At 40.5% G+C, this 25609-nt stretch overlaps 1 protein-coding gene across 1 annotated transcript in view; it reads left to right on the forward strand.

The window, feature by feature from the left end:
* The window catches only part of LOC145395703 (ionotropic receptor 93a-like), a 97989-nt gene extending 77823 nt beyond the window's left edge, over window positions 1-20166 (forward strand). Inside the window, exon 12 of the mRNA XM_080269244.1 lies at window positions 19888-20166. Within this exon, the coding sequence (XP_080125370.1) occupies window positions 19888-20166 (279 nt within the window). The remainder of the gene's footprint in view (window positions 1-19887) is intronic.
* The last annotated feature ends 5443 nt before the right edge of the window (window positions 20167-25609 follow it).

Consider the following 25609-nt stretch of genomic DNA (forward strand, 5'->3'; position numbering starts at 1 on the left):
ATTCATTGCTTGGATACATGACACTCAGAGAAGTTTCAAATGTAACACTCAAGTAACCTGACAGTCAAACGTTAAGCCAAGAAACTTAGTCTTCTCCATGCACTGTAGCAGGTGCAAGCCACTTTAATCTATAAAAGTGGATTGCTACACTCATGCTTGAAGAAAAATGGAAAGCTCCCCAGTCTGCCCAGCTGGCGACCCTTTCCAGCACCAGCTGCATCCTCCTTTCAGTAGCACACGTCTTGGAAGCAGAAAACCATATCAGTAGGTCATCCACATAAAAGGAAGGAGACACCCTCTGTGGCAGGGAATCAAGTATGCCATTGATGGCAACAGCATGTAAAAGAACACTTAGCACACTCCTCTGTGGGACACTTTCCACTTGAACTCGTAGGACAGAGTGAGGAGAGCACACAGACCTGAAACCTGCGGTTCAACTAGAAGTCACTAAGGGAAAATGGCAGGTGACCATGCAGTGCCAAACTGTGAAGTTAATTCAAAATGCCATGGTGCCATGCTGTATCATATGCTTTTCAAGGTCAAGGAACAAAGCTACAAGATGTTGCCCAGATGCAAAAGCCTCAAAGACTGCTGACTCAGATCTGATGAGGTAGTCCAATGTGCAGTCACCAAACTTTCCACCTGGGCAACCTAGCCGTGAGAGGTGGGTAACGGGTGCTGGCAACAGTGTATCTGTTTGTTTGTGTGTACATGCCTGACGAAAGTTCGAATCATCAACTCTCGTGTTCCGTAGCGAACCCAATGAACTCTATAGAATGGAAAGGCTATCTCCGCAGCGAACGTGTGAGTTTGGCCACTATAGTGGAACACGAGCACTCAAATTCAAATTCAAAAACTATATTTCCACTAAGCAGTGGTCATTAATAAAGATACACTCGTCGCATATAATACAAAAACATATATGGATTATGATTATTTTTCTGCCTAGTTCAAAGAATCATATCGGGTACATTTAGCTAGTGAGTATAAAACAGGGATACTGAGGAAGAATCTTCCCGCCCCACCCTAGGGGGCAGTAATTAGCAACAAGATAGATTTCTTGCTTGTGAAATGTAATGCCATCTCTCTTCGATGAATTCCTGTGCCCATTTCTGTATCCGTAAGCTGCACAGTGGACCATGGCACTATATTTTCCGGAATCATTGGCTGCTTTCAAAAACCCACAGAGCAGCTCAATACAAAAACGCAGGTATCAGGCATGGTGTAACATGGCTGCTGCTACACTAGCGCCGCCCTGACGGTGGCTACATAAATTATGCTGTGTTACCCATGAGAAAGCCTCTCCATATTATAGGGCTCAGTGAATGAACCTCAGAGTTCATCCCAATATTCAGTCAACAATTTTTAACCGATAAAATTTCAAAGGAACTTCTTGAAATTATTTGATAATGTGAGTACTGAAAACAATAAGTAAAATAATCTAAAAGACCGCATCTTTACATATATCACATATTAATAAATGTGTTCTTTTTCACTATTACATGATAAACCCATGGCTAAAAATTGTCTACTGAATACTAGGGAGAAGAACCATCGTGAGACTGGCCCTTACGGTAGAAAAACAGATGCCAGTGTCTGTTCATTTTGCATTTCGCTAGTCTTGGGCCAGTCTTGATTGAACCTATTGAAATATCATTCTTGATCCGAGACATGATTAGATAAGTTAGGTCATTTATCTTTACAGGATTACTCACTGGGATTATATTACTTTAAACTAAGTAGGAGAGACAGGAACTGTATATGTCAGAGGTTGAAACTCGTTCGTTGAGGCAGAATAGCCTACTGCCTCGAGTCAGCTAGTCATGAGCCAGCCGACGTGATGTATCCACCCCTGAGATTATATATAGTAGTATACATTTATTTCATAATAGTATAAACATTACCTTAATATAAATTTAATATAGTCATGGTCAGCTCAACCTGTTGCACATAACAATTTTCCGTGCAACCAGTTATATTTATTTGGCCTTGGTCAGCGCGACCTGTGGCACATAACAATTTTCCATGCGACCAGTTTCATGCAAGTGGCTGAGCCGATGGGAGAGCTGCTTTACTTCTGAGACATTTTTCTCCCCACCCAACTCCGTACTCGGCCATCTATGGGATGAACTCTGAAGGAGGTTCGTTACAGACGAAGAGAGTTGATGATTCAAACTTTCGCCGAGCATGTACACATTCACAAAGAGATTCATTGTTGCCAGCACCCGTTAGCCACCTCTCGCGGCTAGGTGGCCCAGGTGGAAAGTTTGGCGACTGTACATCTCATCCAATGAAACCCTCTTTGTCACAGAGAAAAGAAACATCTTCTTTAGTTACTAAACTAGTCTGCCACTAACCATCTTCTCAAGCAGTAAGTATACACAAGATCTCAAACAAATGGGACGATAGTTAGACTCATTAAAATAGTTTTTAAGTGGCTTAGGAAATAGAAGAACAATACTCATCCCCCAATTAGTGGATACTTATCATATTGTAAATTACTAATAAAACTAGAGAATCGTACAGCAAATGGTAAATCATAGCATAGGGAATGTCATTAAGTCCAGGAGCAGAGTCATTACACTGCTGGAGGGCAGCCTTGAGTTCACAGACGACAAAGAAAACATAAGGATCCAATTTAGTATACAGAAATAAAATACCTAACATTTCCTGTTGACGCCGGAATAAGCTGAATGGTTTGGAGGGATCTGAACAAAAAGCATTGTAAAAATGCGCTACCAGGGCTGAAGCTACTTCAGAGGACATGGATAAAGCAGATCTCTGAATTTTAAGCACAAAGGGAGGAGAAGGTGATTACTTACCCGTTATTTTCATCACCTTCTTCCTGATCAATGGTAAAAGGAGTGGATAAGGTGATTGAGAAGACATAGGTTCTCCACAAGGTTTGACAGAAGTTCCTAAGAACCCACAGATACCGGGTACAAGCTTTCTTAAGCTGAGTTTAACAGAAGACATTTTTTTTTTCCTAAGGTTCCTACAAGCAGCTATATGGACACACCTACCTAAAGCACACTCCTTATCCCACCAAGGCACAGATCACCTGCAAATCTTTCCAGACGTTCGTGGAATAGAATAAAGGCCAGTCTGATATACAGTCGTTGTGAAATACTGTTCTGCATCATCAGCCCTTTGAGGTTGGTAACACTTCAGGCAAGACTATAGGGTTCTGCAAACTCTCCCCAGTCAGCCGAACCCAAACACCAGGGAGGGACACCTTCACCAGCACAGAGTTGCATGGTTTAACCACAAAAAGGTGATGATCAGTACCATTCAAGTGAGACAAAATCTCATGTAAAATGTTCAGCGAAGAATCACGGCAGACCAATGTAAGATAAATAGCAGAAAGCCAGTTAGTACATGAAATGTGTCAGCTCTCCCGTGGTCAGAGAAACCAGATCCAAAGTCTCAACAATAGATGCCAAGAGATCACCAAAGGTGTTACATATACTGTAGTTTCACCCCACGAAGCATGGCAGAGATTTACGTCGCCTAGAAGAACAAATGGTTTAGGAAGCTGACGAATAAAGTAGTCATGGTACAGAAGGGCATGAAAGGGGGGGGGATAGATAAAGAAAACAGAATATGAAACTCCCCAGGTGTAATCGAACAGCCACAGCCTGAAGGCAAGACAGGCAGTAGGCTACAGCAAAGCAGAGGACAGCCACCTCGAGTACCACAGTCCATAACAGCTCGTGAGTGGAGAACTGTATATCCTCTTAGAGCAGGAACAGTCTTGTTTCCGACCATAGTCTCCTGAAGGCAAACACAGATGAAACTCAGACATGGGCGGTTGAAGTTTCTCCCAATTTGCTCAAACACCTCAACAGTTCCACTGTGGAGCAGCTATTACAGGACGAGGCATGGCAGGTTATCTTCACACAAATGATAACAGAATTTTGCTGCAGCTTCTAAAGAATGTCATGAAAGATGGGTTACATACTCTGCAGCAACACTTAACCCCCCAAAACACTGAGTTGCTGCAGATGGGATTTTGTGGGGAAGGTTCTTAACCCCTTAACCGTGGGGCGTCACTTTCCTGATGCTCAGGAGCAAGGGATCATACCACGAGGTGTCACTTTTGTGATTTTGTGTTATTTTGAATTTGCCCAGGCTTTCAAGTGGAGGCTTGTATCATCTATCAGTACTACCAGTGTCCAGCTATACTCAGTTCTGCTAATGTCACCTGTACTCCCATCCACTGTTCACAATTTAGTCATTTTTTCCTGTCCTTGACTCCCCCCTTCCTTACCTCCCCTCCATTACCCTCTCTTCCCACCTGACCAGCTGTGCTGCGCTACACAAATGGTGGATGGATTTTTCCGCTCATTTTATCCATTGAAATGTGCCCTTTGCCCTAGTCTTATAAAAAATAATATAAAGAAAGAGAAAAGGTAATTGATACTGCCATACATCTAGAATGGGCTAATTATCACCTGGCAACATCTCACGTGTACTCGTTCGCTAATTTTCCCTGTTTATTTCCCCTTGAAATATGCCGTATGACCTGTTCTCATAATAAAAATATATACAAGAAAGGAAGGGAGAAGCCTAAGTGATATTTACATTCAATACCTAATTTATTATGTTTAGTCTAGATTTCCTGCCAATCAATTCATAGCATATACCGTATATTAGCAGCTGTCACCACGCTGACACTGGCAGCCCTTCACTGCCCCTAGGCCACAGCATTCAGTTCACTGTCGTCTTTCAAGGTGAAACCATGTCAGATTCACGCCTGTCCAATTCCGCCACTTTTTAGCCCCATGCAAAGGGCCCTGTGACCTCTACCCCTACTAAACCTCATGTGGAAATGGGCAAAGGGCTAAGTGACTGCTGTGGAACGTGAACTGGCTAATTTATCATTGATAATGATGGACAGTGACTACGATCTTTCTGGTGACTCTAAAACAGTGCAAGTGGAACTGTAAATAATGTGTATATAATGTGTAAACAGCAAGTGAAAGCAATGAATGTAAATGTAACTGAACAGTGGAAAATAGTTTCATAAGTTACTACAAGTGACCCCCCTGGGGGTAGTGGGGTTTCAAAAATACTCCCCCCGTATCCCTGCTTGTCGTATGAGGCAACTAAATGGGTTGGTGGTGGGTCAGTGCCCCACCCCGTAAAAAGAACTAACTAAACAAGCGAATAAAGTGCCTCGGACCAGGACAGACCATATGTCGACGACTAAGGAACGGACAAAGGACATTCTGAGGGTGGGAACTTGGAATGTGAGAGGAGTGAATGATGAAGTGAAAGAGAGAGATTGTTCAGGTGCCTGAGGATGCAAGAGTGGATATATGTGGATTGACTGCTGTGAAGAGTACTGTATGTACGATGGTGCGAAGGCTGCAGTGCGTGTGGATGGTGAACTAAGTGAATTTTTCTCTTTGAAAGTTGGGTTGATACAGGGATGTGTCATGTCTCCATGGTTGTTCAATCTGTACATGGATGGGATAATAAAAGAAGTACAAGGTAGGGTAGTGGATGTTGGAGCGACCCTGGTGAGAGAGGATAGTGTTTGGAAACTCCCTGTACTGTTGTTTGCAGATGATACTGTGTTGTTGAGTGAAGACGAAGGGGAGCTGCAAGGCGTGGTGGATGAGTTTGAGAGAGTGTGTAAGAAACGGAATCTAAAGGTGAATGTAGGGAAGAGTAAAGTGATGGTCTTTGAGAGAGGCGAAGTTAGTTGAATGTACAGCGAGGTTGGGTGGTGAAGAATTGGAAAATGTGAGTACGTTTAAGTACTTGGGTAGTGTGATGAGTAAGGATGGAGGTTTGGAGAGTGAAGTGCTTGAAAGGGTACAGCAGGGAAGAAAGGTTGCTGGTTCTTTGAAAGCAGTGATAAGAAACAGGGAAGTGAGCATGGAAGTGAAAAAGTTACTACATGACAGTATTGTGATACCAACTCTAACGTACGGAAGTGAAGCTTGGACATTGTTGGAAGGACACAAGTCAAGAGTGAGAGCAGTGGAAATGAGTTATTTAAGAGGAGCCTGTGGAGTCACGTGGAGAGACAGGCTGACGAATGAGGATATAAAGGAGCGTTGTGGTGTGGATGTGGATGTGATAGGAAGCGTTATGAGGAACACACTGAGGTGGTTTGGCCATGTGGAGAGGATGGAGGGTGAAAGACTGACGAAGAGAGTGTATGTGAGTGAGGTGGAGGGGGGAAGAGGGAGGGGGAGGCCGAGGATGAGATGGAGGGATGGGGTGGAGAGGTATATGAGAGAGGGGGGGTGAGTTGGGAGCAGGGCAGTGAAATGGCGGGGGACAGGGCGACTTGGAGGCGATTTGTTTGTGGCCACCCCAAACGGGATTGAGGCGTCTGGCAATAGATAGATAGATAGATAGACTGAAAGTAAATGGAAAGGTGAAAGGGTGAGAGAATGGGAATATGGTTTAGGTATATGTGCGGGAGTTAATGAGAATGAGAGGGCAAGAGAGGGAGTATGTCTGATGATAAGCAAGAAGTGGAGGGAGAATATAAGAGAGTATGGAACAGTGGGTGCAAGGATTGTATGGGTGAGGATGAAAGTAGGTATACAAGCGTGGGCGATTGTATGTGTGTATGCTCCGACAAAGGACCGAGTCGCAAGAGTGAAAGATGAGTTTTGGGCGAGAGTAAAAGCATGTGTGGACAAATCTGAGAGGAGTGAGAGAGTGCTTTTGATTGGAGACATGAATGGCAAAGTTGGGAAAGTACGAGTGGATGTAGTGGTTGGTCAGTGGGGTGTGCCAGCTGAAATAGATGGGAATGAGAGTGCTTTGGTGGACATCTGTGCTGGTAAGGGGTTGGCAATAGCCAAAACCTACTTTCGGCAGAAAGATTATCCACAGGTATACATGGAGAGTAATGAGGAGGATGGATGGTGAACTTGATGAACGAAAGGCAATGATAGACTACATGTGTGTGGATGAGCGAATGAGAAGACAAGTGTTGGATGCAAGAGTGTGGAGAGGGTGGGGGAATGGAGTCTTGGACCATCACTTAATGATGGCCAAGGTAAAGCTGCAAAGGAAATGGTTGAGGAGATGAAGGGGAAGACAGGAGGAAACAGCTCCTGTGAGAAGAGTGAAGAATGTGCAAGATAGTGAGAAAATGGCAGAGTATAAGACCATAGTGGAAGAAGAAAGAAGAGAGAAGTTTATGTGAGCAGGAGAAGGGCGGTGAAGAGACTGGTGAAGGAGAGTAAGAAGAAAGTGGATGATGAGTTTTGGAGGAATCTGTGTGTGAAATGGAGGGAGAGTAAGAAATTGTTTTGGAAGGAGGTAAAGAAAGTAAGGCAGGGTGAAAGGCGAAATAGTAGGGGAGTGAAAGATAGGAATAATAGATTGTTGATGGAGAAGAGAGAGAAATTGAGGAGATGGAAGGAGCACTTTGAGGATTTGTTGAATGTAGAGAGTGACAGCAGTGCAAGCGTAAGCGGTTGGGGAATGGCTGGGAGAAGACATGAGAGGAGGAAGGAAGAGATCAGTAGGGCGGAAGTAGTGGAAGCAATGAAGATCAAGTTGGGAAAGGTCCCAGGAATTGATGGAGTGTGTGGAGATATGCTTAGGTATGGGGGTGAGATTGTTGTGGAGTGGATATGGAAGTTGTGTAGATTGGCTTGGGAAGAGGGAAGGGTTCCAGAGGACTGGAAATCAGGTATATTTGTTCCTTTATACAAAGGAAAAGGGGAGAGAGAAGTATGTGGTAACCATAGGGGTATTTGCCTTTTTAGTGTGACTGGTAAAATATATGACAGAGGAGCTAGTTGGAGAATAACAAGGGGTATTTAGGAAGGGAAAAGGGTGTGTATATCAGATATTTGTTCTAAGATGTTTAGTGGAGAAGTATCTAGAGAAGGGAAAGAAAGTGTATGCTGCCTTCATGGACTTGGAGAAAGCTTTTGACAGAATAGATAAGCAAGGTATGTGGAAGGTATTAAGAATATATGGAGTGGAGGGGAAATTGTTGAATGCTGTGAAGAGTATGTACGAAGGAACTAGGGCTACGGTGCGAGTGGATGGTAAGCTGAGTGAGTTCTTTGATCTTAATGTGGGACTGAAACAGGGCTGTTATGTCTCCATGGCTGTTTAATATATACATGGATGGGGTTGTAAAGGTGCAAGGTAGGGTAGTGGATGTGGGGTTGGCTCTAATGAATGAGGGTGAGATTTGGAAGATTCCGGTGTTGCTGTTTGCTGATGATGTCATAAAGACTTTGTAGTTAATTGTAGAGAAGTATATTTTAGACTTGTGGTCGAGCGGCTTTTATATCTTGTAGTAGTTTCCCCACCAGATGTCATGTAGTGACGGGAGAGGTAAAGAATAGTATGGGACTATCTTTATTTGTCTTGGAAATATTAAACAGGTATAATAGTATAAGTCCTGGGTAGCTACCTCCCTGTCTCGCTATCTCTCTCTCTCTCTGTTCTCAAGCTAATCTCCGTCTCGACCTCTCTATAGGGTCGCTTGTCTCCTTCTAAACTCTCTTTCCTAAAATCTCGTGTAGTAGGGTGTGTGTGTCCCGCACCTTCCTCATGGCAACAGAACCTTCTCACGAGAGGACTGCTGACAGCTATGAATCATCTCCTTACTGGCCGCTGTCGTCAGCTTTCCCCCGTGTAAGCGTTTAGCGCTGCTCGCTTCGCAAACACAACACCTTCTCATCATTTGACTTCCTGCTTCTATCTGTCTCTCTATCTATCTATTTATCTATCTATCTATTATGTAGTCCTATATTTGCTCGGCCGCGCGAAAATGACGTACCATCGACATTTAATAGTTATAATATATTAATACATACTACATACACATTATAATGAACTTATAAGCTAATTAAGTGAAATACATAATATTGTAAAGTAACATAATTGTATGAATATTGTATACATATATTATGCATAGTAAATAGTGATTATTCAGTAATATTACATTTTAAATAAGTTGAATACATATTGGAATAAATGCATTAAAGTAAATTATTTAACTGTAATACAGTATGTACTTGGGTTATTATAGTGAAATGCATACATGCAAGAATAAAAATAGTTTAAAATTAAGATTATTGTAAGAGTTATTAATATTTCATTCAAAGATAATGGTACTGGTTTGTCATATATGGGTCATTCTTCTTTGTGGTATTATTATTATTATTATTATTATTATTATTTTTTTTTTTTTTTTTTTTTTTTTTTATATATATATATATAATTAATACTATATACAAAATATATACACTTCATTCAGGGTGGTTAACTGTGATGTTAACTCTCCCCCCACTAAACAATGACTCCAAATTAGCAATTCTTGCATGCATTCTGTGCATGGCCAACAGCAATACTGCAACCACAATGCAGATAATTATGAAGACAGAAGGTGCTTGGCTATACACATAATATGGGTTGAACATACTCAAACTCAAATCTTCCCAGGGCTTCATTGTTTCATTGATCAGCTGCATAGTTTCAAACTTAGGTGAAGTCAGCTTAATACTTGTGCTCATGTTTAAGTCCATATCAGGCAGTGGGTGGAAATGTTTGTGTGTATGGTTGAGGATGGCGTAGTGATTGATGGTGGAAAAAGTAGACATGGATGGTGTAAATACCGCACAGTAGTCTGGTGCTATGTATAATCCTGAGGCTGATGTATGAGATGGTGGTATATCTGGACAGACTATGTAAACTGATGTGTTATGAGGGAAATAAAAACTGCGAGTGTCCAATGCGTTGATGGTGTACAAGTTTATCTGGAGCAAAAGTGAAGTTGCAATGATGATGAATATTGTTATTGCTGATGATAGCCATTTCACAAGGGACCGTATCAGTAGGCTGAAACGTGAAAATGTACGCAGGACAAAGATGAACAGCATGTAAGGATGTGCGGCACTTTCGCTCAATCGTTGACTCACTTGCGAAAGTGACAGTGTCTCGTCTCTTGGAGACCATGATGAGTTCGGTGTCTGTGTTGATGTTGATGATGACTAAAGTGTTGTTGTTTCTATAGGGGAAGGGGTGTATTTGGTATACTGTGAACAGGTCTTCCGTGATGAATGGTACATGAACTATCACTGATGTTGGTGTTAGTGTTGCTTCCAAGTACGGGTAATATTGCATAAATTCCCTACTGCGGAACAATGGCTTCAATTTATGTTTATGTATGCCTTGACTAACTATCTGACGTAGCTCATGAACTGGGAGTAAGTCATTTGTGATCTTGCCATCACCAGCATTCGAAATTCCTTGCATAAGTGCCCTGAAATGATCTCTAGTGTTCTCTAATTGTAGTAGAATCGTGTCAATATGTTCTGTGATGATGGAGAAGTGCTGGAAAAGGGTAACGTTACCCTCCAAGTTATTTATTTTATCTATACTCTCGAGAGCTACGTTTTCTGCTTGTTTCAGATTTTTCACAATTGTTTTCATTGCTGAGTTCTGTCCTGTGATGAATTTATCTTGGTATGTTAGTACCTGAGCTATCTTATTAAATTTTTTGTTTATTTCTTTAAGGTCATCCTCTGTAGCCAATCCAAAGATGTTCCCAAGAATTGCGCCGCCCAGATCGAACAAACCGCGCTTTTGGCGAGTACGTGTGATGTTGTTCCTGTCGCTCAGCACCTCTGTTCCATAAGATGGGAGATCTTGGATCATGACGAGCATAGTTGACTTCGCCTGTTCTAGTTTCCATTTCGCTAACTTCACCATTTCATCCACCTCCTTGGTGATATGTGATTGTGAAACATAATTCCCTATCTTGAAGTCCAGAGTTCGCATCGGCGTCGCAAGTCTTTCTATATAAGTAGGTAAGTCATACAAGTAATCTAGACTTATTTCAGTACTCATGACATCCTTGACGATTGTAGTCGTGGCCGTTGGAGCTATGAGGCATCCTTGTCGTACTATATGCTTGGGGTCTAGGTGCGCATATACCCTTACTATGTATAGGAGAATCCATAGCATAAGTCCCTTCATCGTAACCTACCGAAAAAAAAAAAATCTATTAATTTCCTATAAAGCTGCGGTTGATGATAGTGATGATGTGCGTTACGGTTGGCTGTTATTTCATTTATAGAAGGAGTTTAAATCGATATTTAATTCCCGTAAATGATGTACTGTAGATTTCAGTGGAATAGTTGCACCTATGTTCGATTGTTTGGTATATGACCTTAATTTCTTTTTGTAATCATTGTTGTGTTCTTGCTTGGTTTCTTGAGGTACGTTCACCTGTTCGGTTGTATCCGAGGCTGAATAATTATGTGATAATTCCCTTGAAACTCGTTTTAAATGGTCAATATGAACATGTTTTTCCTCGCCACTTGAAAGTGGCTTAATTAAAACTTTGTTTGCCTTTATGTTAATTACTCTGTATGGGCCACCAAATGTCATAAAGACTTTGTAGTTAATTGTAGAGAAGTATATTTTAGACTTGTGGTCGAGCGGCTTTTATATCTTGTAGTAGTTTCCCCACCAGATGTCATGTAGTGACGGGAGAGGTAAAGAATAGTATGGGACTATCTTTATTTGTCTTGGAAATATTAAACAGGTATAATAGTATAAGTCCTGGGTAGCTACCTCCCTGTCTCGCTATCTCTCTCTCTCTCTGTTCTCAAGCTAATCTCCGTCTCGACCTCTCTATAGGGTCGCTTGTCTCCTTCTAAACTCTCTTTCCTAAAATCTCGTGTAGTAGGGTGTGTGTGTCCCGCACCTTCCTCATGGCAACAGAACCTTCTCACGAGAGGACTGCTGACAGCTATGAATCATCTCCTTACTGGCCGCTGTCGTCAGCTTTCCCCCGTGTAAGCGTTTAGCGCTGCTCGCTTCTCGCAAACACAACACCTTCTCATCATTTGACTTCCTGCTTCTATCTGTCTCTCTATCTATCTATTTATCTATCTATCTATTATGTAGTCCTATAATGATACAGTATTGTTGAGTGAAGATGAATGGGAGTTGCAAGGTTTGGTGAATGAATTTGGGACAGTGTGTAGGAGGAAGAAGTTGAAAGTTAATGTAAATAAGAGTGAAGTTATGGTGTTTGAGAGGAATGAAGTCACAGAATGTACACTACAGTGAGGTTGGATGGTTAGGATATGGAGAATGTGAGTGCATTCAAGTACTTGGGTAGTGTGATCAGTAAGGATGGAACTTTGGGGGATGAAGTGCGTGAAAGGGTACAGCAGGGAAGGAAGGTTGTTGGTTCACTGAAAGCAGTGATGAGAAATAAGGAGGTGAGTATGGAAGTTAAGAAGTCACTGCATGAAGTGAGAACAGTGGAAATGAGTTACTTGAGAGGAGCATGTGGAGTGACATGGAGGGACAGGTTGACGAATGAAGAAGTGAAGGAACGTTGTGGGGTGGATGTGGATGTGGTTGAGAAGATTAGGAGAAATACACTGAGGTGGTTTGGACATGTGGAGAGAATGGAGAATGAAAGACTGACTAAGAGGGTGTATGTAGGTGAGGTGGAGGGAGGGAGAGGAGGGGTAGACCGAGGATGAGGTGGAGGGATGGAGTTGAAAGGTATATGAGGGAGAGGGAGTGAGTTGGGGGGAGGGTAGCCAAATGGTGGATGACAGAGCGACTTGGAGGCGTTTTGTCTGCGGCCACCCTTTGCGGGATTAGGGCGTCGGGCTATAGACGGAGATAGATAGAATAAATAGAAATGTAAATATGTAATAATAAAAGAATACGAGTATATATACTAGGAGTAATGAAAGTGAAAGTTTCACTCTAGTGTGTATGAATACTGGGAATAATGAAAGTGAAAGTGAATACAGAATGAGAAAGTGAATGCCTGGAGTGAAAATAAACTATTAGTACTGAAAGAAACTTATAGATGAATATTGTATATATAAATAAGTATAATAAAGTACTAGGAATATAAAGTGTGAGTGTGTTTATAAGTAATAAATGACAGCTCCGCCTCAATACCATCGGGGAACCAGCACAGCAGGAAAGCTCGTATGCGCTCATAATTTACATTGCTTTCACAGTGTTTTTTTTTGGGAATATGGATTCCAAACTACCTGAAATTCATAGAATAGTGTTTGTTGTTATAATATCAGGCAGTGGTAACCATATTACGAGGTATCGGGAAGTGTAAAGTGGAGACTTCGTTACCCAACTTCAGAAGTCTCCACAACTCCTACGGTTGACGACGAAGGCTCAACAAACATCCCAGGGGAAAGCCATATGCATATGTAATTTTGATATTCTAGGACTAATAACTGATTTTTGGCAAATATTATTAAAAAGTCAGTCGGAGCGTGAATATCCTCGCAGGACGCGCAAGGAGCGCAAAAACATCCCCGTGGTAGGGGTTAACTTACTACCATTCATCTATCATGTCGCTGTACCAAAGATCATAGGACCCTTCCTGGGGTTCCCCATCTCTATCTATTGCTGAAATATTGTCCAAAATGCAGTTTGATGTATGACGGCTGATATTCAGTCACCTTTGATCAAATTCTAATCAAAAGCTAATCACTTATGTCCATCCACGCAATTGTTGGTTAATTATGGTTTGGTGAATGTTCTTCCACAACTTTTAGATAACTTGGGAACACACACACACACACACACACACACACACTTCATGTATATCCAATGGAAGTATATCAAGTAGTCAGAGCCCTGAGGAGTTTGCCGCCGTTAGCAGACAACAGGAGCTGCGTCGGGTAAACAGATGAGACCACGGTAAATTCCAACACTGACGGAAAGGAGATGTTAAACTGTAAGTAGAAAGTATATTTCTATAAGTTGGCCTACTTTCAAGAAGTACAACTACTGTAGGTAAGAGGAAGGGAAACAGTAAAAAACAAAATGATGACTACACAAACCTGGTGGAACTGGTTACATTTAATAAATTAGCTGAGAAAGTGAACAAGTTGGAAGAAACTTTCAAACTGGAATTGGACGAAAAAAGGAAGGAACTGTGCCAACAAAAGGGGAAAAAATGAGGAACTGGTAAAGGAATTTAACAGAAAAGATGCACCAATAATTGACCTACAAGCTGAGGTAGACATTCTGAGGAAGAAAATGAACGAAATGGGAAATACAATAGTCACCCATGAAAGAGTTTTGGATAATAATTAGACAAGCAGGTAATCTCACAGAGCAAAGTAGAGACATTGATAAGATAACTCAGGCAAATTAAATTATGATAAACTACACAGAGGAAGTATAAAATAAATGGGCAAAAGTAGCCAAAACAAGTCAAGATCTAAAAAACAAGGCTGATGCAAAAGCCATGAGATGAGAGGTAAAAGACATCATAATGAAGAACCCAAGGCTAATAAAGGAAACAGCTGGGATTAACAGATCTATAGTCATCACTGGTAGAGATGAAGAAGAAATAAGAATCACCAGAGATAACAAAGAGATGGTAAATACAGTGAACATATGGAAAGTAGTATCAGACGTAATCTGTGAGAAAGATGCAGAGGAATTTATGGAGATTAGGGAAATATTAGATAAACAGGTCAAAGCCCCTTAAAGTGTGAACACTGTAGAAGAGTTATCAAAAAATGCTAACAAAATTAATGAATCAGAGTAAGACAAAGAAGTGTGGAGTAAAAGGTGCCTGACTCAAGCGAAATGGGGATTACTAAAGGAAAACAGGGAAGAAGCAAAAAAAAAAAAAAAAATGACGCAAGATCAGATGAAGAGAGAAGTATTTGTTTCATAAAGTAGTAGGATAGCATGTAAAAAAATGGCACATAAACAGCAGGGACGAAATAAAAGCAAGATAGTAGACTCAGCCATTGTCAAATATGTGAACAAAATGCCTAAGTTAATATACTCAAATGTAGTTGGAATGGTACCCAAATTATTAGAGATAAAAGACTGTATCATAGAAAATGAGCATCATATTGTTTGTATAAGAGAAATAAAATTCACCTCAGGGATATCAAAGGACTCTTAAAATTTGGATGAATACAATATTTGGCGAAATGACAGAAATTAAAAAAAAAAAAAAAGGAGGAGGAGTTATGATACACACAGAGGAAAGACTCCATGTAAAAGAGATAGAAATAGACATACCCTCATATAGTTGAATTAGTTGCAGTAGAGATTAGTACATCAAAAGGTATAATAATTGTGGCAAATTTATAATTGCCACCCAAGACTAACACATGGGATAGAGGTGAATATGAAGACCTGGCAGAGAAGGCATTTTAGAATTTAAAAACCGTACTCTACAGAATGGAAGAAAAAGCTGACAGAATTATGCTAATGGGAAATTTTAACATATATATACAGTGGAATACATTAGATGCAAATAGCCATAAAAGTTGTTGGGATCATAAGCATTTGGATCTTATACAGGAATGCTTTCTAACACAATATGTAAATGAGAACGCCAGAAAAAGAGGACCAGAAGACCCCTCATTATTAGATCTCATAATCACTAGGCATGAAAATGAAACTGACAATAAAATCTGTCACCCGCCATTCGGCAAGAGCGACCATACAGTACTAGAATACAATTTCAGGATAGCATATGATATAGTTAGAGATAATGGAAATTACAGAAAGAGGCTAAACTACAAAAAGGGAAACTATCACGACCTAAAGAAGTACTCCAACGATAAATAGTGGGAAAAGGAGCTAAGAGGACAGGTTATAAATGTTATATATATAAAAAAATATGTGAAATATACGAAACAGGAGTCCATAATTATGTCTCATTGCACAAAGATACGAAAATAAAGATAAAGAACTGGTTTAATACTGATTATAAAAATGCAAAAAAGAAAAGAGATTTGCTGTGGATCAGATACAGACGACACAAACGTGAGAGAGCATATAGCAACTACAAGAAGGCAAGAAATGATTATGCAAGGATAAGGAGAGAAGCTCAAAGGTAGTATGAGGAAGACATTGTAAATAAAAGTACAGGTCAGCCGAAACTGTGTTACAGCTACATATGAAGCAAATAAAAAGTTAAAGGTAAAATATCATCCATTATGGATAAGGGAAAAATCTGTATCAATGATGAAGATATTTGTGAAGTACTAAACATAAATTTCCAGTCAGTTTTTACTAAAGAAAGTAGATTTGTGAGAGATGAAGACAAACAAGCATTCCCACACATATTAACAAATATACAAATAGCAAAACAAGAGGTCCAGGAAGAGATGTGGGAATTAGACAGGAGAAAAGCCTATGGCCCTGACGAGATTTAATTTTGGGTATTACAGGAATGTGCAAAAGAGCTAAGCTGTCCATTACAATTAATATTCAAAGAATCTTTAAGACAAGGAAAGCTACCTGATATTTGGAAGAAAGCAAGCATTGTGTCCCCTTTCACGAAATGAGATAGACGAAATCCACTTAACGAACAACCAGTATCACCTACCAGCGTCGTAAGCAAGATGTCAGAAAAACTGATACAAAGAATTTACGTAAATCACCTGGAAAAACACAACATGATAACAGAAAGACAATTTGGTTTTCGAGAGAGAAAATCATGTGTTACCAACCTATTAAGTTACTATGACAGAGTTGCAGAAATAATACAGAAAAGAGATGGCTGGGTAGACAGCATACTGTATATTTGGATTTCAAGAATGCATTTGACAGAGTACCACACAAAAGCTTTCATGGAAACTGCAGAATCAAGGAGGAATCCAAGGCAAACTATACGACTGGATGCAAGATTTTCTCAGTAAAAGGGAAATGAGAACAGTGCTAAAGGGAAATTACTCATCATGGACAGAAGTGACAAACTGAGTTCCACAGGGCTCGGTGCTGGCACTAGTTATGTTTTTAGTATATATAAGTGACACAGACAACTATATTAGAAATGGAGGCTACCTAAACATGTTTGCTGATGATGCAAAAATACAAAGGGAAATTACACAGACTCTTGCATAGAGCTACAAGAACAATTAAATAAGCTTCATGAATGGAGCAATAGATGGCAAATGGAATTCAGTGTGGACAAATGTTATGTAATGAAATTTGGTAAAAGTGAAAAAAGACCAGACTGGGATTATAAGTTAGTAAGTTCAACCCTACACACATCAGAAAGGGAAAGACATTTAGGCATGATTATCAATAACAGATTATCACCGGCTGACCACATAAATGAAAAAGTAAAGAACAGGTACACGCTGCTTGCTAATATAAGGGTAGCATACACATATATAAATGAAGACATGCTGAGAAAGATAGCAGCATTCATCAGACCAACTTTGGAGTATGCATCAGTAGTTTGGAATCCACATCTCAAAAAAAAAAATAAATAAAATAAATAAATAAGATTGAAACGGTACAAAGGGCTGCTACAAGATGGGCACCAAGTTTAAGGGACCCAAGCTATGAAGAAAGACTCGAAAAATTAAACCTACCAACATTACAGGAGAGAAGGAAAAGAGGAGACATGATTATGTTATATCAATGCATAACAGAAAATGGGTTCATAACCTATGGGAAAGCAACATTAAGACGACACTGCAGAAAACTGTACAAAAAGGTAATACAGACGTAAGGAACTTCAGTTTCCCAAATAGAGCAGTTGATCAGTGGACTGCACTACCGAATGAAATAGCGTGCCAAAATAATTCATAAATTTAAAAACATGTATTATAAAAATGTTTCAAAACACTGACAGTACGAGCTTCACTCATTCCTGTAAACATACAACTAGGTAAGAACACACACACACACACACACACACACACACACACACACACACACACACAAAATCTATCGCCTCGCCTGCTAAAACCAGACGATAAAAATCATTACTTGTCTGTAGCATCCAAGTTCCGTTTATGGGTCTGGTAAGAGTGTGTGTTATGAAGAAGTATGATATCAAACTCTAATACCAGAATTATGTTATATAACAGCATGGAAAGAGAAAACCATGATGTAACACGGATATATAACTGATCTACTTACAGTATGTTGTTATTTTCCTCTCAACACAACCCAGTGACTAAGTTACTTTTATTATAACACCCTTGTTACTCCATCTGAATCGGTTGTTACTCCAGTGACAATTCCAAATGATACGTTAGGCATTTTTTTTTTTTTTTCACGTATAAGATCTGTTGTATCTGGAATCATCTTCCAGCACAGGTAGCTGACACTTTGTCAACAGAGCAGTTCAGGATTATGCCCGACCTGACTTTGTGGTTCATTGAATATTTCTTCCAGTTTCATAGCCTATCCTTTTTCCCTTGGGTTAGGTGTACTTCCTTTTACGTGCCCGTTCCGCAGGGGGAGGAGGTGGGTGGAGAGAGCCTTCATCTCTGCTATACTTTCGTCACACGAATTGAGTAACATTCATTCATGGTACCTCTGAGGTACAGGTCGTAAGACCTTCTGAGATGTTACTTCTTGGAAAGCTCCCCCCCCCCTCTCTCTCTTTGTGTTTGTTTAAGAAACATTTCCTATAATGTATTTTCCCAGGGATCCTATAGGCGAAAATCGGTGAAATCTGCTTATACAATGACTTTATTTGGGTGGCATAACAGGTGAAGTTTTCTTTGATGACCAAAATATGCATTTGTCATGCAAGGCATTTGTAATGCTTTATACGGGCATTTTATCAGCATAAACTAATAAATGACTGATTATGCCAGAAGTGTTAACGGACTGTTCTAGTGGCTTTTCATGTCCCCGTAGGAGCAGGTGTGTAAACAGTTATGTCTATTCGTGGCAGGAGGCCCTTGAAAACGTGACATATACTTCAGATGTAGCCCAAACGTGTTATTCATTGAAAATTATACCTGTATCCCCCAGTGACAGTGGAGATACATGGGAATATATCAGACGGCTTTGTAAATCACATTAGTCCTATATAGGCTTATGTACCGAAGAAGTATCAAAAGTTCGAAACATGAAAGTAATGGTTTAAATCAAAAGATTAAGAATTTTGAGGATTGTTAGCATTTACTTGTATACAGGTAATGTGATGTGGTTCATGTTTGAACCAAAGCTATATGAATTAAATGAGATAATCTGTTCCAAAGAAGACTCCGTTCAGCGATAAAACACCAGTGGTTTACATATTTTACTGAATGTAACTTGAAACTATATCAGCATTGACATTGTTTAAAAAGTGCCTTTTAATATTTTCATACTGTAACAAAGTAGCAAACATTCTTTTCAGATGCATTATACAGCATATTATGTAGATAATTTTCCAGTATTAAAAAGTATAGGATCTCATTTCATTGCACTAAGATATCTTTTTTAATTTTCCAAAATACTGCACTCATTATCGTATTTGTACGATTCACATGCACCGTACCATTTTCCACAAAAAGTATAAAGAGGATAAATTGGGGACGAAGAGTAAGTTCCTAATTATAAAATAAAGAAGTAATTACTGACAGTGTGGCCTGACTGTTCAAAAGCATGCTACATAGGAAGAAGCAGCGAACACATTGTTTTAGGCCACGTTACGGTATATCAAATTAGTCCAAACAGCCCGATAAAATGTGGTGTTGGTACCACGGAGTACGAGGGACCGGTACTGTATTCTTAGCAGTTGCCTTAGTTATAGCCCGAGCAGCCACTTTTCTTTGAATGAGAGACAGGAGTGACCAACCTTGATTGATGCATTATATTTAATGATTTTGCTTTATCAGAGTTGTAGAAGAGATTGTTAAATCGATTCTTAACATGTTGTATTGTCATAATACACTGTCATGTACCGCTATACAGTAGGTATAACTGGTGACTACGCATAAATTCAGTATGTCCAATGCATTAGAATACAGAAGAGTAAATATCAATATTATAATACCATTGGTGAAGAGATTCCTACAAGTTTTACATAAAAACTAGAACATTCATTACAATAGGACCTGACGAAGTCTATTATAGGTTCTTCCACGACTCACTACTGCAATTGTCTGTTTTCAGGCTGGTTTGTATGAGCAATGGAAAACGGAAACAATGGAAGCTGCTGCACGTGAAGGTCGAATGAAACAGAAGGAAGAAATAAAACAGCAAGGGCAGGATGGAACACAACACAGCCAAACTAATTTCAGGAGTCTGTCTATTATCCATGTGCAGGGACCTCTGCTGCTTCTCCTGGTGGGCATCACCCTGGGCAGTGTGGCCTTTGTAGTGGAGAGGCTGCTGGTGTCGAAGCCTCACCCTTCACATACACCTGGACCTACGAGACAAATATTAGACTGATTAATTTCCCTTATGACCCCCGCACGCTGATTTTTTAATAACACAAAACAAGCTGTAACATAAGTCAGTATCTGATCTCTTCAGCCTTGGGGCATCATTACTATTGCATTCATAATATCAGTAATCATTTGCAGGAAACATGAGTAATGTAGAAAAGGCATCCAGGGGTACACAGTGTATTAATATAGCATTTTTAGTCCAAAGAAGAAAAAACTAGTTCGCGAGTCGTTTTACTCTTCTGAGGTGTATGTAAAGTCAGAATCAGAATAAAATAAAACGAATTAATTCACTTTTTTTTTTTCCGTCTGTAACAGCTCGTAACAGAAAGGTGTTAACATTAACTATCCTTGCTACTTTTAGGCAATGAATATACTATAAAGTGAAAGAGATATGACCCAAATTTTTAACGCACTTTTTACTATTTTATTTATAGCAGGAAATAGAAATGCGTCTTTTTTTCTTCTTCACCCTTCATGCATTGAATTGCTGACAGTATAGCAAGATAGATATGTTTTGTTGACATATGACAAGCCTATTATCGAGAGGTATTAACCCGCCCCATCCTGACCACTTTTCCACCATTGACTTCCCCCAATCCCGACCATTTTAGGAACATTTTTTTTTGGCTCAAACCTTCGCTTTTGGTGAGAAACATCGAAAATTCATAGAGAAATCGCTCACCTGAGGTTTAAGATACTGATTACAGGTAGGTTTACCTCCTTACCTTACTGGGTTTTCTATCAGGGTGGCACCAAAGAAAACGAGTTCTATGGGAGGATAACTATTTCACACCACTCATAAACGGTATTTATTTATTTACTTGGTACGAATTTATATGTAGTATGAGAGTATATTGGTTTTCAAGCAGTAATATAGGCATTATAAGCATTGTTTCACTCACTAATACCTGACCTTTTTTTCCCACATTACCTGATCATCATTTCTGTTTCTTCCTCTAATCCTATGTAAAGTTTGTCCTCCACATTGTCATTGATTGGGGAATCACTCTGGCCCTGAATTTCGTACCGTGGCATGACATGGCTATACTGGCCAGTTCACTGATAACAGGTGAATTGCTGAGACAATGGCATGCAGGGGGAGGGAGGAGGTCATGCTGGGTAAGGCATTGTCCCTGCCTGGCATCTTGTTGAGGAAGGTGTCACGTGTATACGTACCAAAAATGACTCGCGAAAATTGAAAATTGTGCAAATTAGGGACCTTGCAATTTTTTCGCGTTTATGTACGTCAACGGGATTGGCAGTGTCAAAACGTGAGGACGTTAAAGAACGTTGACGGGATGCCGCGGGTTAAAGAAAGAAGCCTTCAAGATGCGGCATCGATATAATTGGGCAGTTTCATTGCCTTCCTATAAACGTCCCTTAACACCCTGTCCCCCGAAATGGCAATGCTGGATCTCAAGAAAAGGACAGCTTTAAAATTCACTCTATTGAGTTTATATTCAGATGAACCTGCGGCAACAAAAACAGCAACAACAACGAAATCACCACCACTATCCACCACCACCACCACCACCACTAACAGTATCAGTGAAGCAGATGGTTCAGATAAAGACATCAAGTATTTCAGAATTTTTAATTCAACTCTTAAACATACAAGTAACTACTGCCACTGTGGCTCACGACGACAAAGGAGGAAACCTACCTACAACACTGAACAAGTACAAATGTAGTACACATATGGACTGTACAGGATATTGATAAAGTCAGGGACCATGTAGGGATTCGCAAGGGTTAATAACCTGAGTCGTAAATCCTTAGGAAGCTACACTGAAACATCAAATGGGGCTTAATAAAGCTGAGTTCCTTGTTTACGAAAATCCTTTGTCGCTAAAATGAAGCATTATATGAGGCGTCGTTAGAATCAATCGCCTTGAGTGTGAATTCTTTAGTGGTGCCTGAATGACTACAGTAGATAGTCCAGTAAGCTTATAATCTGTAGCAACAATCATCTATCTATATACCTAGGCTGCTTCCCCAAAGAAAGGGGGATAGCCGAGACAGGACAACACACCTCCAATTTACTCATTGACACACACACACACACACACACACACACACACACACACACACACACACACACACACACACACACACATTTACTCATATCTTAGCTGGAAAGGGAAAAGGGAAAAATCCTCACCATACCACACCACACCAGGGTCAACAGCACAGTGCAATCAGTGACATCTGCAGCAGGGCCCAACAGCAGAGCTGGTTTACCCTGCCACATCATGATGGACCCATCTCCTTATCCACACGTGACCTGATCAGCTGATCAGACAAAATACAGGAAAATATCTCCTCGCAGATGCGTCACCATTTACTCATTCACAATTTCTCTCCAGTCATCCTTACCACGTGCAGCCACTCTTCCCTGCTCTACAGACGTCCCTCTTGCATCTAACACTCTTTTTACACTGTCCATCTATCCTATTCGTGGTCTTCCTCTCAGCCTTACACGTCTCACATCCGATTCTGTTATCTATCTCACCAATCACTCTTCATCCATTCTCTTCATATGCCCAAACCATTGCAACACCTCTGCTCAACTCGATCATCCATCTCCCGCAAAACTCCAGTTCTCTTTCTTACTTCATCTTTTCTCACTCAATCCATATGCATCACCCCACACATACTTCTCAGACATCTCATGCACATTACATTGAAATTCCTCCTCTCTGCTACACCCAAAATCCAAGTTTCAGCCCAATATAATGCAGCCGGTACGACTACACCCTCATGCAGCCTTAATTTTACATCCATTCTAAGCGAACAGCATCTAAACACTTTTTTCATTCCTCCTAACACCTTTCCTACTTCATTCATTCTAAACTTCACCTCTACATCTATTTTTCCATCCACAGCAACATGTGACCCTAAATACTTAAAACACTCTACCACCTCAAACAACTCACCATTCAAAACTACATTCATCTTTCTACTGTCTGCCAACCTCGTACACTTCATCACTTTACTCATATTCTCACATACACTCAATTTCCTCCTTTCACACACCCTTCCAAACTCCTCTACCAACTGTCTCAACCACTCCTCTGAATCATCCACCAGTGCCATGTCATCTGCAAACAGCAGCTAATTCAGATTCGACTCTCTACCATCAGCATTCACCAGACTCAAACCTGGACCTAACACTCTTGCATTCCACTCTCTACCTTCAGCATTCACTAGACTCAAACCTTCACCTAATACTCTCACATTCACCTCCCTTACAACACCATCCATATAAATAGTAAACAACCAAGGCGACATCACACATCCCTGCAGCAGCCCAACTCTCACGGGAAACCAATCACTCACAGTATATCCCACTCTTACTCACGTTCTACTATTTTCATAAAAACTTTTCATTCATTTTAACGATCTGCCATCAAGTACATACAGTCTCAAAGCAGTCCACAAATCCTCCTTATCAATTCTATCATACGATATCTCTAAATCCATGATCGCCAAAAACACATCCTTCCCTTTCGCCAAATACTTTCCACACAGCCGTCTCACAATAAACTCCTGATCCGTGCACTCCCTCCCCCACCTAAAGCTACACTGCTAATCACCAATTACTCCCTTTGTACTCTGACTCTCTTAATTAATGCTCATACACCTTACCTATAACACTTAACAGACTTCTACCCCTAAAACTAGTACATTCATCCTTATCACCCTTACCTTTATACAGCGGAACCACACATGCACTTGCCCAGTCAATCGGCTCCATACTGCTCACAAAACACACATTCAGCAATCTTACTAACTACTCAATAATAGTAGCTCCACCACCTTTCTGACATTCCACAGCACACCCACCCACACCTGCAGCTTTCCCTGCTTTCATCTTCTTGACTGCCTCCTGCACTTCTTCAGTCATGATCAAAAAATCATTCCACTCTCCAACACATTTATTCCTTGCACTCTTCAATCTGCCACATTCTCAGCCTCCCTTTCCTCCTCTACATTTAACAGTCTTTCAAAATACTCTGCCCATCATTTCCTTACTTCATCCATCTCAGTTAACATTTTTTCCATCCTCTGCTTTTACTCACTTTCCTCTTCCCAGACTCTCCCCTTCGCACTCTCTTCACCTCCTTCCAAAACTTTTTTTTTTTTCTATTCAAAATTCTGTCAACCGCCTGCCCCACCTCTCATCTCCTCCCACTTTAGCATCGTGCACAGATCTTCTTCCCCTATGCCTCTTTTCCTTATCTCTCTCATATGACACCTCATCATACCTCTACAGCCACACTTCATATGCACGTCTCTTCTCAGCTACAGCCATACTTACTTCCTCACACCACCATCCACTTCCCTTTCTTGCACCAATACCTACTCGTCTCACATCACACATCTCTTCCGCATACCCCACCACAGCACACTTAAACAACTGCCATTCTTTCTCCACATCGCCATTTTCCTGATATTTCACTGTGTTCCACTCATCTTTCAACTTTTCCTGATCTCTCTTATCCAACTCACTGATTTTCAAAACCTCCCTATCACACGTAAGTTCCTTTGATTTCACCCACCTCATACCTACCCTCATCTTTCCCTCCACCAGGTAGTGGTCAGACATACCTCCACCCTCTTGTCTCAAAACTCACACATCCAACAATCTTTCTCCTACATTTCTGGACACAACCACATAGTTCATCAATTCTCTATGAACAACTCTTCTCCCTGCCTGTCTCACCCATGTATACTTATATCTTTCTTCCCAAAACAAGGTATTTCCAATCGCCATCTCTCGCTCAACAGACATCCATGTCATACTTTCCCCATTATAAATTTATTTCAGGCACACCATGCATACCAACGAAACCTTCAACTGCTACATTTCCCACACTAGCATTCAGATCTCCCATCATTACCACATTCACATTTGCTCCAAAACTCAGCAAACATTCATCATTCCAGAATAGCTCCCTCACTCCTTCATCCCTTTCCCTACTAGGCCCATATGCACTCACAAAAACCCACAACTCACGTCCAAATTTTGCTTTCACCCACATCAGTCTCGACGACACCTTCCATTCAATCACACACTGCTGCACTTCTGGGCTCACTATCAAGACCACTCCTTCTCTCAGTCTTCCTCTGTCAACATCTGACATCCTTCCAGGCACACTTTCAAACTTAGAGTACAGTAGATTCACCTTTCTCTTTCATCTTTGCTTCACTCAAAGCTAACACATCCAACATTCTTCTAACAAAAGTTCTCCCAATCTCCTCCCTTTTAGCCAAAAGTGTACAACATCTACGCACATTCATAGACCCAGTCTTCAGAGTACGGGGATAACTCAATCCCCCTTTCTCTTTCAATGCCCAGTCTCACTGTAGGAACTAAAATTACAGAGAAGCTGGTCCCTAGTCCCTTCAGCTCGTCCCTTTTAGTCGCCTTTTACAGCAAG

The sequence above is a fragment of the Coenobita brevimanus genome, chromosome 33 (assembly GCF_032717465.1).
Source record: "Coenobita brevimanus isolate Jiangsu-jjx chromosome 33, ASM3271746v2, whole genome shotgun sequence".
In the NCBI taxonomy this organism is placed as follows: Eukaryota; Metazoa; Arthropoda; class Malacostraca; order Decapoda; family Coenobitidae; genus Coenobita; species Coenobita brevimanus.